The sequence below is a fragment of the Talpa occidentalis genome, unplaced genomic scaffold, assembly GCF_014898055.3.
Source record: "Talpa occidentalis isolate TD23 unplaced genomic scaffold, MPIMG_talOcc4v2.1 talOcc4.546, whole genome shotgun sequence".
Taxonomy (NCBI): domain Eukaryota; kingdom Metazoa; phylum Chordata; class Mammalia; order Eulipotyphla; family Talpidae; genus Talpa; species Talpa occidentalis.
Window position 1 is genome coordinate 13,412 of NW_023604913.1, and position 17,328 is coordinate 30,739.

Sequence of the window (17,328 nt, forward strand, 5' to 3'; positions counted from 1 at the left end):
AGATAATCAGACACCTAGCCCTCACATACAAAAACCGGGCAACAGATGAGAACCAGGGTCACAGATTCAAGGTACACTTCCCCTTGGTCAGTCAGCAAAACACAAATGACTTTGGTTTACAATTCCCAATTATGGTGCACGTGGTATTAATCACATAATTTGGGGCCTTCCAGGTGGCGCAGAAGGTTAAGCACTGTGAAGCTGTCTGCAGCCTCTGCAGCACGGGTTCGATTACTGGACAGCTAGGGAGATTCCCACATGTCATGGCAGACCTCGGCAGTGCTTTCGGTCAGTCTGCCTTTTCTGTTCCCCACTCTGTCTCTGGTGAATCCTCTCACCCTCCCGTGCCTCTGGCCTATACCCCAGCTGTTGTATAAATAAATAAATAAATCTTAAAAAAAAAAAAAAAACTCACATATGCTGTCTATCTCTCAACCCATAAATATTATCCGTAAACCTGCAGCAGTAGCAAATACTGCTACTGAACAGTTGTGCTCTCAGCATCAAGCTAGGCACAGAGAACTGATGTTTATTCCCAGTAAACATCAAAAATGTAATCTAAAGGGAAAGAAGATTAGAGCACTGTTGCATGCAAGGTTATTAGGGAACATATATGGGCCCATAAGGACACAATGTGTTAACTTTTTAGTTTTATTTTTCTGACCAAAATGTAACCATTGTCAGGTCAGTTTTTTCCAACAGATTTCCTCAGAGCTAAATGCTTCCTAATATAAATGGGATATAAAATTTTTTTTTATTTTTTAAAAGATTTATTTATTTATTGATTTATACAAGCGCTGGATATAGTCAGAGGCACAGGAGGGTAGGAGAATTCACCAGAGCCAGAGTGGAGAGCAGAACAGGTCTGCACGCCATGTGGGACCCTCGCCCAGCAGCCGGGAATAGAACTGGTGCTGCAGAGACTGCGGGCAGCTTCACAACCCAGCGCTCAATCGCTGCGCCGCCAGGGAGGCCCATTATTATTCTTTTTTTAAGATTTATTTTATTTATACAAGAACTGGGGTACAAGCCAGATGCGCGGGAGGGTGAGAGGATTCACCAGAGACAGAGCGGGGAACAGAACAGGCAGACAGATGGAAGACGCTGCTGAGGGGAGCAGCAGGCAAGGCAGGAGAGGTCTGCTGTGCCATGTGGGTTTCTCCGCAGCTGGCGGGGATCAAACTGGCACCGCAGAGGCTGCAGACAGCTTCACAATGCTGCGGTCAACCACCTGCGCCAGCAGGGAGGCCCTGATTTTTTTTAAATGATTGCTTTCTGGCTTGAAATAGTCCTACCTGAATCCTGCCACCACTTCAACAAAGATTAAGAGACAACCTATTCTAGGCAAAAAGGAGAATCCTCAGTGTTTTCTCCAATGAGTCTAGCAAAACTCCAAACACAGCAATGGCTGTAGAACCAATCACCCCATATACCATGGTACTGATAAAGCCATCTTAATAAGTTAAAAAGTCAGCAATTAAAAGAGTGATTTAACTTTTTTTAACTCACTTTTGTTCACAGAACCTCCAAATTTTGTTCCTAGGTAATTCTAACTTAAAGGTTAAGATTGTAGGCCTCCCTGGTGGCCTAGGGGTTAAGGCTCAGTGCTATCACTGGCTACAGCCTAAAGTTTGATCCCCAGCCAGGGAGCTGACCCACACTGCACATCAGACCTCTCCTGTCTCGCCTGCTGCTCCCCTCAGCAGTGTATTTCAGTAAATACACCTGCTCTGCTCCCCACTCTGTCTCTGGTGAATTCTCACTCCCTCCCCTCCATGCACCTCTGGCCTACTCCCCAGTTCTTCTATGCAAAAAAATGAGAGAGAGAGAAAAAAAAGATAGGATTGTTTTCCCCTGATTATTTCATTTCCATTATGCCTGTATCAGAAGTTGAAGCAAATGCACCTACATCTGAATTCTGTAAGAAAATATAAACCATCCGTGGGAAGAAATGATTATCTCTGTGAAACAAATCCTACCATGCAAATTAATAGCCAATGGAGGCAATATTCAAATGACTGGATGAAATGAAGTGCTGAGTAGTCAGATACAGTCTCAGGACAATCCACTTCCAGGTGTTGTAGCCCCTACATTGCTGTATTTGCAAAAAAACACAGTACTTTACCTTTCTGGAGATTGAAGACACATTCAAACCAAATCTTTGAGCTCTTTCCTTTAGCTTATCCAGGTTAACCTATTAAAAAAAGAGAGGAACCCCGCATATTAAAATAAAACAGACAACACAAAAGGCAAAAACTGTGATCCAAAGATAGAATTCAAATAAACCTACAATATCAAAGTTAATTTATGTGCCAAATTAGGAAACTAAGTAGCACCCATCCATGTCAACAAGTACTAAAAGACCACTGCTAGAATGCAGTCAGCCTCGACTCCTTTATCCATTAAGGAGGGAAAATGTCTAAGGAGTTCTCAAGATCAATGTAAGCCAAACGCTGCTTGAAAAATGCAAACAAATGTCTAAGTCATCACCTTCAAACAAGTCCATCATTTACATTTCAAATCATTAATTCCCATACATGGTCTATGCAAATAGTTCTTTTTAACAAAAAAGATTTATTTTATTTATTAATGCGTACAAGAGCTGGGGTATAGGCCAGAGGTGTGGGGGGTGAGAGGGTTCACCAGAGTCAGAGTGGGGAGCAGAACAGGTAGACTGACTGAACTACACTTCTGAGGGGACCAGGAGAGGTCTGCTGTGCCACATGGGTCAGCTCCCTGGCTGGGGATCGAACTCATGCTGCAGTGGTTGGTCACAGCTTCATAGTTCTTAGACTTAACCCCTTACATCACCAGGGAGGCCCTATGCAAATAGTTCTTAACATCTAGTTCTCCTTTCTTCAAAAGACATCTACTACCACTTCCCCACTATTTTTTCTTCCTTCCTTTTTTTAAGAAGCTTTGTTAACAACTTCCGCTACAACATTTCACTTTCATTAAAATCCTGAATTGAAGCCACAAGAAAAGGATTTCATAAAGCTGAAGGTATTTTACCACCACCACATTTTTTAAACATGACAATCAGACACAATGGTCCAGAGGCATTTTATTCTACTAGTCTTTATTCTGATTTTATTTTTAATAGGTAATATTGAAAAATACCAATATCTACAAATAGGATCCATAAATTTATTCCAGTTTTTCTTGTGATAATTACACATTATCCAAAACCAATGGGTAACTACGCCTAATACCCAAGTAGCACAAAACAAAGAATTATACGAATTATCCTCTAGCTAACAAAATCTATCTTTTGAAGAGGAGTGAGAGGAAGGAAAATATCTATAATGATTTAGAAGATGTAGCCATTTTCCGCAAACAACTCAAACAACTCTTCTTATTCAGAATATACAACACTGTATTGAAAAAAAAAAGTCACCAAAGTCATACGATCTCAGAGTTTCCTTTGATCTGGAGAGAAGGAGGTCTCTCTAACTTCAAAACTAACTGTAGAGAGTTAAGTTCTGGTTTTCAAGGTATAAAAAAAGATTTCTTACCATAGGCTTGGTGTCAGATGACGGACCTAAGGAAGCAAATAAAAAGTTTTATTATTTGTGAAAGTCATAAAGGAAGTTGACAGTCTTCAAATCAAATTATATAGAACAGAAATAGTACACAGGACAAATGTTCTTTATCCTATGGTAAGAAAAGGCATGGATAAGAAATGGGAACATTTAATAGTGCAGCCACTTCGGAAAAGTTTGACAGTCACTCAAGAAGTCCAATGCAGGGTTTACCATACGAGCTAGCAATTCCACAGCTAGGTACAGACCCAAGAGAAAGAGAAACATACATCCACACAGAAACTTTTATATGAATGTTCACAACAGCATTATCCATAGTGGCCAAAAAAAGTGAAAACAACTCCAACTGTCCATTAACTGATGAATGAATAAATAAAATGTGGTATATGTATACAATGGAATATTATCCAATGGTCAAAGACAAAGTCCTGATGCATGCTACAACATGGCTGAGCCCTTTTGTGCTAAGTAGAGGAAGCCAGTTAGAAAAGACCACAAATGACTTAATTTATATGAAGGCATATATATACACGTATGTATATATAAATGCAGTTGCTTAAGACAGGAGGCGGAGGGAAAGAACGGGAAAAATTGCTAATAGGTACAGGGCTTATTTCTGGCGTGCTGGATATGTCCTAAAGTTAGACTGTGAGAATGCTTCCACAATCTCACAAATAATATTTAAAAACAATGAATTATAGGCTTTAAAAACAATGAATTAGGGCCTCCCTGGTGGCGCAAGGGGTTAAGCACATTGCACTGTGAAGCAATCCGCAGCCTCTGCAGCATGAGTTCAAAATGAACAACAACCAAAAAAAAAAAAAAAAAAAAAAACCCCAATGAATCACAGGCTTTATTCTTTTTATTTTTTTTTTAAAGATTTATTTATTTATGCATATGAGAGCTGGGTTACAGGCCAGAGATGCGTGGGATGAGAGGATTCACCAGAAACAGAGTGGGGAACAGAACAGGCAGATTGATCCCCCGAAGTACACAGCTGAGGGGAGCAGCAGGCAAGTCAGGAGAGATCTGCTGCGCCATGTGGGTTGCTCCCTGGCTGGCCGGGGATCGAACTCATGCTGCAGGGGCTGCAGATTGCTTCATAGTGTGGTGCTTAACCCCTTGTGCCACCAGAGAGGCCTGGCTTTATTCTTTTTAAAGATTTATGCATACAAGAACTGGGATATAGGCCAGAGGTGTGTTGCGGGTGAGAGGATTCACCAGAGACAGAGTGGGGAGCAGAACAGGTGAATCTACGGAAATACACTGCTGAGGGGAGCAATGGGGAAACAGGAGAGGTCTGCTGTGCCATGTGAGTCAGCTCCCTGGCTGGGGATCAAACTCAGGCTGAGACTTAACCCCTAGCCTACCAGAGAGGCCCTGGAATTTTAATTTTTGTCTTTCTTCAAATAGCACTATGTAGTATCTTTAAATTTTTGTTTACCATTGCCATTCCTATTATATCTTTCTATACAACTAAAAGCTGGAAAATATTTTGTTTCTAAAACAGTGACAGTGGCCAGAATTCTACTGGTCTTTTAAAAAACACAGCAAAACACTACAAAGTGTTTGGAGAACGTTTTCTTAACACACCTGAAATACGAGCAGGTCATTAGGAAGCCTAGATTGAATTAGGAGACTACATTAAAATTTTCAGTCTCTGAGAAAAAGAAATATGCTCTTTTAAAAGTTACACACACCCTTTATTACAAGATATTCGTTGGAGTTTGAAAAACACAGACAAACACAATGAAGTCAGACTCCACCAACCAGAGATAATAAATGTTAACTATTCATGTGTATCTATACACATACTCCTCTTCTTCTTCCTTTTTTTTTTTTTTTTTTTTTTTTTTTTTTTTTGTGGGACCCTCGCCAGTGGGTGGGGATCAAACTGGTGCTGCAGAGGCTGCGGGTAGCCTCGCAACCCAGCGCTCAACCGCTGCGCCACCAGGGGCAGCCCTATACACATACACTTCTAATCTTTTTTCCTTTTCAAACATGTACTTTTATTACTAGAACAGGAACATATTGCTAGTGTAATTTTATAACTTGTTTTTTTCACTTAGTATCTTTAACAAGTATTCTTCAATGTCATTCTTAATACCTGTATGGTCTTGTATACTATAGCACATATCTATTTAACTAATTCTCTATCATATATTATACAGTTTCCAGTTACTGATCCAGTTGTTTGGACATGACACCTAGAAATAATGTTACAATAAACTCTATGCCTAATTCTTCAAGCATACCTAAAATCATTCCCTTGTAAATTCCTGTAAGCTGGAGCATTAAGGTAAAAGATACTCTCCTTTCCATTTTTTACTCACAGTTGGGAGTATAAAACTGGAGAGGTACACAATAATTATATTGAGATACTGGAATTAAAGTAAGGAAGGTACTACAAACTTTCTGAAGGTGTACAAGAAAAGGGAAACAAATGTTATAGCACTCTCTCCTATTCTCTCATAACTTCACTTCCTCCTTTAAATTGCCCAAGAAGTCTTAAGCAAAATGGTAAATGTTATAACCTCTTAAAGGTTTCTAGCGCTAACAAATTTACCTTAACTTGGGGGAATGAAAACCGTTATATCAGAAAAGTAAGACTATAAAAATAACTTTCTCAGAAGAGTCTCTGTATTCTTACCTTTTGATGGAACTGAAGAAATCCCAAATCTATAGAGAGAAAAGCAAGTTAAATTTTAGGAAGCTGTTCACACTCCTGGTTGTCTGCAGCCGTGTCAAGTGTACATATGACACTTCTTGCTTGTGATCTTAAGCTTGCAATCATTAGCTAATTCTAACAACCCCATGAAAGAGGTTCAGTTTACTGTTTTTCTCACCAAGAGCCCAGAGAATAAGCTAAAAGGAAGCCTTAGCAGTATTGGGAATAGCATTCAGTTCTTGACATTTACTAATTACAAAAACTTTTGATAATAAAACCCCATCTATAGCTACTACATCCCAATCAGCAGAGACGTTATGGATAGAGCCAATGAGTATTTCTTTTCCAGAAGGCCTCTATTCTACCTAAAAACAATTATATGTAACCCACCCCTCCTTAATATCAGCACTGTATTAGATTCAACAGGGTGGGGAAACTCACCTAGCTGCCCGTGCAGCTTTCTTACTCTCCAGGCTCACAGGTACATTGAATCGCTCAGCCCTCTTCTGCATTCTCTAAGTGAGAAGAGACAAAAGGAGGGAAAGAAAAAATTCAACTTCTGATTTGCTTCAATTTTAAAAGTTGTTTACAGACATGTATCTCTAGAATATCATGAATAATCTTATCTAAACTGAGAATACTGACAATCCTCTAGAGGGTATCATGTTGTATCCATTCGAAGGCTTAACTCAACAGCCCTTTCCAGAAAGCAAACACAAAAAGACTATTATTACATTCATGTCCCCAAAAACAAAAGAGAAGGAATAAAATAAAACCCACATTCTGTATGAAGCCAAGAAGACAAAAGCCGTGTTTGGTTGACCTCTGAAAAGGGATCAAAGGAACAGCTTGGTTCCAATACTAGTGGTACGCTTTCACTTAGAAACAAGGCAGTGTTGTCCTATGCGGTTTTCACTTTAAAGATACAAGAAAAAAAGATTGATCTCAACTAGAACCTAGTTTCAGACACTGTGAAACAGAGTCGAGAGAAATTTCAATCTCACCAGCTAGTGGACAGTAACTTAAGAGGGACATCTTCCCTTTTCACTTTTCATCTCTTCTAAGCGACAACTGCCCCAAACTCTGATCCTACTTTGTAGACATCTAAAAGAAAGTTATCACTAAGAACACAGCAGTATACACACGAAATACAGGGCTTCAAAAGTGACATCCACTGTGCCACTCCAAATATTTCCCCAAGTATAGGTTTGGTGGGAAAACCTATCAACACAAAAATCTGTCAATACTGATTTTCTACTATGAGTAAAATGTTTAAAATGGTAATACATACAATAAAGGGTAAGAGAGAAGTAAATACAGAAACTGCTATTCTACTAAGGAGCAGAATACCAACCTCAGTCTGTGGTAATTCAGATGTAATCTTTACCACTTTCTTCTCTGCTGCCCTAGAAAAGAAGGAAGATTTTTAAAAACAGAAAACTGATATTCTAAACTAAAACCTTAGAACCGTATAAGAATTTACATGACTCACGTCCCCGTCCCATATTTGCCACCCCTTAGGAAAAAAAAAGAAGAAAAACAAAGCCATGAAGCTTATTAGAATTTTGGTTCCCTGAACTATCATCTATTGGCAAAAGTTCAAGTAACAGACTAAGCTGCTTTGCTGAGGTATAAGAAAGTAATAAGGAAAGAAGTCTAGCTAAATATAATTAGGCTGAAGGACACCAGAAACCATTTTACTTACAGGATTTTTCTGGACTAATCACTATTCCTCCAACCCTTATTTAAATACCAGCTCTCAAATTTCATCATAACAATTAATGAGTGCTCTACAATTTCTGGTTTCCTTCTTTTACAAATCTTTTAATTCTCCCATGGGACCTGTAGCTTCAGCTGGAACAGTCAAAGTGGAACAAATAAAAGTGCCAAAGGGGGCCAGAACAAAAAAGGTTAAAGGGATTTTGAATTAGGAAAACATGGCAAGTTACTAGTTAAAAGGTTTAAGAGAAAACAAAAGAAGGGGGACCATAGGGGCGGGAGACAAAGTTCGGAAGTACCCGGGATAAATGGAAGGGCATTAACCCTCCACCAAACAACTCTCATAAAACTGTGGGTCATAACCAGTCTCATTAAGGTGCCTCATTTAGAGACATGGGCAGCTTTTGTTCCAATATCCCGGACACTTTTCCCATTTGATGCCCTGTAAGGTAGTAATGGTTTAATGGCATTTTCAGAGGAAGCAATTCTAAAACAGGAACTTACTCTCTCCTTCATTCTTTTGTTGGAGGTCCCCGGACTGACAAATATGCACTGGGTGCCCCCTGCTGACCATAACTAGGTCCTACAACATTTAACTGTCTTGGGTGGGGAAAAAAAAATCATCACACTACAAACAGGTTATTTTCAGAACGTGGAATGATGAAGCAAGGAGACTCCTTTGGAATGCTCAAAGGGCATAAATGACCCCTATCTTGACTTTTAAAGAAATTTCTAAATTCTTCCCATTTCCCAATCATGCTCCCTTTCCCAGCCCTCTTTCATTTAGGCAGAAAGGGATACTGAAATTTATTAAGGTTTTACTTGAAGTCCAATGCCATTAGGAAAACAGTCCTCTCCTCCAACCCCAGGCTCCTATTTCCCATCTTGAAGCACAATCACTGCAGCATACCTCACAGCAAAAAAGGAACCGCAGAGAGGAAACTTTCTTACGTTCTATTCCAACTCCCTAACACACAATTAAGCTTAAGAAGTAAATACACATCACATTCTGGGGTGCAAGGGAAATTTCTCTGTACTGAGAAATCTCTCTCCTACTCACAGTCACACGTATAACATTCCACAACTAAGGGAACCCAGAACCTTTCTGCATATACTTTGGTCTAACCACTACTATCCCTCCAAAAAATCAAAATTACCACCCACACACTTTCAATTTTCTTGCTTAAAAATTTATTCATAAAGTTAAATTCCTCTAACAACTGTTCTCTATCCCAGCCCAAGGCCTCTCCCACAACCATCTTCTGCCAGACCCTCAGAAAAGCACCCTAATTTGATTCCTCTCTTTTGGAGCCAGAGGTGCTAGAGCAGCACTTTATTTCATGTGCCTGGTTTTGTTCAATCCAGATGTCAGCTGGAACAGAAACAACCTAGAACTCAGGAACAAACCAGTTCCAATGACAATACAAGTTCTACTCTGTGAATATACGGTATTCACTGGACAATGAATGTACAGCAAACTGAAGAAAGTCCAGACTTCTAAAGGAAACATTTCATTATAAAGCAGCTTAAAATGAAGGTCTTCCAGAAGTCATCTTCACAATTTTCCACTTAACAAGGAAACATTTCCCCTCTAAATGCATGAAATCATGTTAGTAGACTGTGTTGGAATTTAATCTGGTTAATAAATATCTGAAACTTGGTTGGGGGGTGTGGGAATTAAAGCCTTCTAAAAACAAGAGAATAGGGATCTAACCCACATATGACACAACAGACCTCTCCTGTGTCGCCCGCTACTCCCCTTAGGAGTGTATTTTGTAAATCCGCCTGTTCCGTTCCCCACTATGTCTCTGGTGAATCCTCTCACCCCACTCTCCCACACATCTGGCCTATACCCCAGTTCTTCTACACAAAAATTAAAAAAAAAAAATCACATTTTACATATTCTGAGAATGAATTTTTTTTGAAAATTTCAAACCACTATTTTTTAACTCACACAAGTAAATGATCGTTGCATTTACCCATCTGCATTCTAAACCCAGAATTCCCCAAAGTATCTCTATTTAAAAACTCTCCCATTAGGGCCTCCCCAGTGGCACAGCACTTGAGCGCTGGGTTGCAAAGCTGCCCGCAGCCTCTGAAGCGCCAGTTCAATCCCCGGCCGCTGGGCGAGTGTCCCACATGGCACGCAGACCTCTCCTGCCATGCCCGCTGCTCCCCTCAGCAGTGTACTTCGGTCCTTCTGCCTGTTCTGCTCCCCGCTCTGGCTCTGGTGAATTCTCTCACCCTACTGCGCTTCTGACTGTACCCAGTGCTTGTATAAATAAATAAATAAAGAAATCTACCCAAAAAAAAAAAAATCACACTCTAATGTATGGCGGGGTTAGCTTTCTTTCTCCCATTGTTAAAAAAAAAAAAACTATCCCATTAGCTATTTTCTCAAGATACTATATCTAAACATAAACCTCCTATGATAAAAAAATAAATAGCTCATTTTAGAAAGCAATTATACTTGATAACATCTAATAAAACATTAAACGCACATCGCTGGTGATGAAGCAAATTCACTGCTAGGAATTTATATCATACAAACACAGCACTGCATTTTTTGCTATTATGAATAATCTAAATGTCCATCAACAAGAGACTGGTGAAACTACTGTTAATCCATAGAAGGGAGTACTATTAGCTGTCAAAAAAAAGAATAAGTTCTAATTTGGTAACTACTAAATCTGAACATGAATACATGTACTATTCTTACAACTTCTGTATCTAATTGCAATTTTCCATAGTTACAAGCTAAAAAGAGAATGATCACTCACTTACTAGAATAATTATCCCTATTTCATAGGGTTGACAAGGATTGTGAGAATACTTATAAAACATTTCAAATCTTGCCTAAAATGTAATTACCGTTTAAATAAGAACATTATACAGAAAGCTTCAATGTGAAAAACAACAAAAGCAGGCATAATGTGTATGTGTCTGTATGTATACAGCAATAAGTTATTCTTGAAGACTATATTTAAAAACTCCAGGAAGTCATATAGGGATGGAGACAAGGGATACGCAATTTCCAATTTATGTGCTCCTTTACATTTTTATCAGTACATATATTATTTATTATTAGTATATATGTTGTCTTTAATAATAAAATACTAATACAACCAGGAGAAACAGAATGTAAAAAAAGAACCAACTGCTCTTAAAGAACTGAAGTATAAGATGGTCAGATATTTGTGTAAAAAGTTCCAAATAGGCCTCTCCTGGTGGCGCAGCGGTTGAGCACTGGGCTGCGAAGCTGCCCACAGCCTCTGTAGTGCTGGTTCGATCCCCGGCCACCCCACTGGCGAGGGTCCCACATACATGGCGCACAGACCTCTCCTGCCACACCCGATGCTCCCCTCAGCAGTGTATTTCGTCGGTCTGCCTATTCTGTTCCCCACTCTGGCTCTGGTGAATTCTCTCACTCTCCCGCGCTTCTGACTGTACTTGTATAAATAAATAAATCTTTAAAAAAAAAAATGTCCCAAATAAAGGTGGCTATAATCAACCTTGTGGCAGTTTAAATAAATCAGAACCACTTTCCCTATAGTATCCTATCCTCCCCTTTTCCACTGTAAATAAAGAAGGGAGAATACAGCGTTACTTAAGAGACAAAAACCTCTGCTCAGCACCCTCTACCCTTATAAAATTCCTGATAAGCAGACAATAGGTATGATTCTCTATACAGAAAATGATCTAATGTGGTAATCCTACAAAAGACTAACAAAGGCTAGGAGACTGTCTGGGATTGAAGTCTCCTGATTCTAATCTAATATAACCCAGATATGACTTTGCTTCTTTGAGACCATGGATTTGGAATGAAGTAAACTCTTTCCAAAAATTGTATAATCTAATGAGAAATAAAAAGGCCAATAGGGGTGTATAAGAGATTAAAAGTTCCCCCAAAACCCAGAACTGTCCATTCTGTAATGAGATTATTAAAAAAAAGGATAGTTACACGTCAACAGTTTTTCAGCAGGTTCTTCTTCTTTGGCAGGAAGATCTATTGGCTTTGGTTCTTCTTCCTAAAACCAAATGAAACAAGATGATTAACTTAAATCAAGAGTACTGCACATACCCATCAACAAAGACTATGAGAACTCCAAAATGAACAAGTCTTTCTGAACCTTCATTTCCCCTTTATGCTCCCCTAATGAGTTAGTATTTGAGTACTCTTATGATTGGTTGTTAAGCAATGTGGACAAGGCAGTGGCACATTGCCAGGCCAGTGACTAACCTTACTCTGTCCAACTCACCTCTGTTTCATCTCCCAGTACATCTTCTTCATTTGCTTCCTCTTCAGCTAAAGAATATTAAAATATTTAGGTCAAGCCCTGCTATAAAACCATCTCGATCACTGTACTTAGGCTAAAATTATAATCATTTTGCTTTCCCCAAATGAAACTCAATCATGAAGGCAGAACTAACACTAACAAAATTTGCTCTATATAAAATATAAAATTATATTCTCAACCTAACATTAATATAAAGTTGAACTCCAACTGGACTGAAGAACTAAATATAACGAGGTCAACCATGGCATTAGTAAAAAGCAATAGAGAATATCTTTATTATTAAGTAGTGGGGAGGGGAAAAAAAAATCAAAGACACAAAAGAGGCAAAAAATTTACTATTTCTCAAAACTAAGGACATCTACTTAAGGAATGACACCAAAGGAAAAGAAATAAATGACAAAGAAGGTATCTGTATCTAAAAATAACAATGTAATAGCATTAGAATATAAAAGAGATGCCTGTAAACTGAGAGTAATGGAAACCCCAATAAAAAAACAGGCAAAGATGACACCCAAAGAACCAAGAACACAAGAAATATTTAACAATCGTAAATTAGAGGAATATAAATTAAAACAACAGATAAGCAAAAATTAGACTACTTGGTAGAACAGCACCAAGTTTAGGTTTGTGATGATACAAGAACCCTAATGATGAGAATATCAATTTTACCCTATAATGACTCTCACACAGGAGCATTAGGAAATATTAAGGAAGTAGTTCAGGAGGCAAAATAGGTATGTCACTGGGTGAATTAAGTAAGACGTGGTGGATTCTTGTATATTATAGAACACTACACCAAAACTGAGTCAATAGACTACATGAGTCAATAGATTACACGACCTCACAGCCACAGGTCACATGGATCTATCATTAAAAAAAAAAAAAAAAAAAAGACATAAAGGAAAAAGAGAAAGTAAGGCCATGGCCTCACTGCCACTCATATAAAAATACTATATGCCGGCCTCCCCTGGTGGCGCAGCGGTTGAGCGCTGGGCTGTGAGGCTGCCTGCAGCCTCTGCAGCACCGGTTTGTTCCCCAGCCACCGGCGAGGGTCCCACCAAAAAAAAACAAAACTTTATGCCAAATACTACATGGTTTACGAGGACAAAGATTGGCTGAGTGTGTTGGGTGTGAAAGAAATGGAAATAAAATTTGGAGGGGATATTGTACAACCTGGCATGATAGTAAAACCTATTTCATGTTATTGTACTTAACTTTATTGGGTTTTTATAAAAGATTTATTTATTTATGCATACAAGAGCTGGGGTACAGGCCAGAGGTACGGGGGGTGACAGGATTCACCAGAGAGAGTGGGGAGCAGAATAGGAGGATCTACTGAAATACACTGCTAAGAGGAGCAGCGGGCAAGACAGGAGAGGTCTGCTGTGCCCTGTGGGTTGCTCCCTGGTCGGCTGAGAGTCAAACTTGTGCTGCAGTGGCTGGCAATAGCTTGATGGCGCTGTCTTTAACCCCATGCCACCAGGGAGGACCCCCGTACTTCACTTTATTGTACTTTACAAATACTGGTTTCTTTACGAACTGAAAGTTTATTACAACCCTGCACAAAGCAAGTCTATCTGGCACGATTTTTCTTACAGTGCATGTGCCTACTTCATGTCTTTGTTACGTTTTGGCAACCATTACATTTTTTAAATATTTTTTATTATACATACATAAGTATATACTATATATATTAAAACATTATATTTTATGGTGATCTATAATCTTTGCTGTTACTATTGTAATTGTTTTTGGGCACCATGAACCACACCCACACAAAATGGAGAACTTAATAAATGTATGTGTTCTCACTGCCCCACCAACTGGTTGCTCTCTCTCCTTGGGTCTCCCTGTTCCCTGAGACACAATATTGAAATTAGGCCAATTAGTAACTCTATAATGACCTCTCTATTGTTCAAATGAAAAAAGAGTCAAACACCTCTCATTTTCAATCAGAAGCTAAAATTGCTTAAGCTTAGTGAGGAGGGAATATCAAAGCCAATAAACAAACAACTAGATCTTTTGTGCAAAAAAGGCTAGCCAATTTGCAAAAATAAAGGAAAAGCTCTTGAAGGGAATTAAAAGTGCTACTCCAGTGGACACACAAATGGTAAGAAAGTAAAACAGTCTTATTGATACGGAGAAAAGTTTTAGTGGTCTGGACAGATTAAACCAGTCACAACAATTCCTTAAGCCAAAGCCTAATCCAGAGATAGGCCCTAAATCTCCTTAAGTCTGTGACAGATAGGAGGTGAGGAAGCTTCAGAAGAACAGTCTGAGGTTAGCAGAAATTAATTCATGAAGTTTTAGGAAAGAAGTCAACTCCGTAACATCTAAGTACACTGTGAAATAACAAGTGCTAATACAGAAGCTGTACCAAGTTATCCACTAGATCAAGCTAAAATCATTAATGAAGGTGACTACACTAAGCAACAGATTTTCCCATATGAATGAAATAACCTTATTAGCAGGGGTAAAAGTAGCTGGTGACTTCAAGTTCAAACCAATGCTCATTTACCATTTTGAAAATCGTAGGTCCCTTAAGAATATGCTAAATCAACTATGTCTGTGCCCTATAAATGGAATAACAAAGCCTGAATGATAGCACATCTGTTTACAACATGGCTTACTGCTTATTTTAAGCCCACTGTTAAAGATCTATTGCTCAGAAATAGATTCCTTTCAAAATATTACTGCTCACTGATAATGTACCCAGTCACCCAAGAGGTCTGAAGGAAATGTGTAAGATTAACATTGTTTTCATGCCTGCTAACATCCTTTCTGCAGTCTGAGGTTCAAGGAATTCTGAGTTTTTTTAAAAAGATTTATTTATTTATGCATACAAAAACTAGGCACAGGCCAGAGATGCGGGGGTGAGCAGATTCACCACAGACAGAGTAGGGAACAGAACAGGCAGACCCACTGAAATACACAGCTGAGGGGGCAGTGGGCAAGACAGGAGAGGTCTGCTGCGCCATGTGGGTAGCTCCCTGGCCTGCTGAGGATCGAACTTGTGCTGCAGAGGCTGCGGACAATTTCACAGTGTTGTGCTTAACCCCTCGCGCCACCAGGGAGGCCCCTAATTCTGACTTTCAAATCTTATTATTTAATAAATAAAGCTATAGCTGTTATGGAAAATGACTCCTCTGATGAATCTGGGCAAAGTAAATAAAATGTCTTCTGGAAAAGATTCACCATTCTATATGTCATTAAGAACATGTGTGATTCAAGAGAAGTCAGAATAAAAGGAATTTGGAAGAAGTTAACTGCAACCCTCACAGATCACTTTAAGCAACCTTCAAGACTTCAGTGGAAGAAGTAACTGCAGATATGATGGAAATAGCAAAAGCAGAACTAAAAATGGAACCTGAATTGCTACATTTTTACAATAAAACTTGAATGAGTGAGAAGTTGGAACTTATGAAAAGCAAAAAAAGGAATTTCTTAAGATGGAATCTATTGCAGATGAAGATGCTGTTGACATGTAGAAATTCCAACAAAGCATTTAAAATACAATATAAACTTAGTTGATAAAGCAGCAATAGAGTTTGAGAAGACCGAGTCCAATTTTGAAAGAAGTTCTAAAGTGGGTAGTATGCTATAAACCAGCACTGCAAGCCAGTAGAAAAAAAAGTCAACTATGTGGCAAACTTCATTATGATTTATTTTAAGAAACTGCCAGGGGCCTCCCTGGTGGTGCAAGGGGTTAAGACACAACCTATGAAGCTACCCACAGCCACTGCAGCATGAGTTCGATCCCTGACCAAGGAGCTACCATATGGCGCAGCAGACCTCAACTCTCCCACTGCTCCCCTCAGCAGTGTATTTCAGTCAATCTGCCTGTTCTGTTTCCCACTCTGTCTCTAGTGAATCTTCTCACACCCACATTTCTGGCCTGCACCCCAGTTCTTGCATGCACAATAAATAAATAAATCTTTAAAAAAAAAATGCCAGTCACCCCAAACTTCAGTCTGATCAGTCAGCAGTCATCAACAATGAGGAAAGACTTTCTACCAACAAAATGGTTAGGAATTAATGAAGGCTCAGATGACGGCATTTTTAGCAAAAAAGTAATAATGCTACCGCACACTTAATAGACCATAGTACAGTACATACAAAACTTTTATATGAACTAAAAAAAAACAACCAAAATATTTGTGATTCCTTCATTGCAGTGGTCTAAACCAAACCAGCAGTATCAACAAAGTATGCCAATAAACCTTAAATGAAGTTGTTTTTAAAAGGCAGAATTAGAATTTGTCAGAGCTAGAAGAGACCAGAAGTTTCTGGATTTCAAAGGTGGAGTCACATCAAATTTCACAGATCAGAATTCAGCCATATAAACGGTGAATGTCCAAGTTACCTAACAATAAGAGGAATTAGAATTCAAATCTTCCAATTCTCAGTCTAGTGACACTTGTTTTACCATATTTCTTTAAAATAATTTGCTTGAATATTGAATAAATCATGTCTTAAAAGGGGGGAAAGGGAATATTTCTTTGCATTAACGACCACTATTTTAGATGACAATGAGGTTTTTTATAAATTAATTAAGAGCTTTTATCACATCAACAACCTTAATGAAAAGAAATCTTTTAATGGCAGAGTTGGAAAATTAATCCCCTCACTCATATCACTCTTTGCCTCCAAAAAGCACTCACCATGCTCTTCAAGATATGCCTGGAGTCTGTTGATAAGATCTTGTTTTATCCCTTTGTCTCCAAACCACGAGCAAGACATTCCTGCTTTAGTTCAGCAAGCTGAAAAGAAAAAGAATAAAGCTTTTCTTTAATTAACAGAATGAACCTGGGGGAACAAAACGTAGTTCTCACAAAAAGAAAAAAAATTCATCCCAAATTACTGCTCTTAACTGCACCAAGCAGTCCACAGTCTGCTTCCCCCTAACAAAATTCGATACTTAAGAGAATTTTACTAACACATAAGGAATGAACACCCTACTTTAATAAATGTTGACTGTTCCTGCAACTATTTATTATTACAAATCCTTAGTTATTTCTGAGGAGGGGAAATAGGTTCCCTCCCCCGCCAAAAAAAATCAGTGCATCAACTGGTACACAGAAAGGCTAAGTTATCACAGAAA

The 17,328-nt window shown here is 38.8% G+C and overlaps 1 protein-coding gene across 1 annotated transcript; it reads right to left on the reverse strand.

Annotated features, from left to right (window-relative positions):
- Positions 1 to 1,202: 1,202 nt before the first annotated feature.
- On the reverse strand, positions 1,203 to 16,987 carry LOC119260122 (SAP domain-containing ribonucleoprotein-like; the record flags this gene model as incomplete). The annotated part of the gene is given in 10 exon segments (XM_054687808.1): positions 1,203 to 2,194; positions 3,516 to 3,541; positions 6,193 to 6,221; positions 6,652 to 6,725; positions 7,565 to 7,616; positions 9,768 to 9,776; positions 11,899 to 11,957; positions 12,189 to 12,235; positions 16,889 to 16,936; positions 16,939 to 16,987. Coding segments are annotated over 10 exon segments (600 nt in total), but the record flags the coding sequence as incomplete, so codon positions are not given.
- Between the last annotated feature and the right edge of the window lie 341 nt (positions 16,988 to 17,328).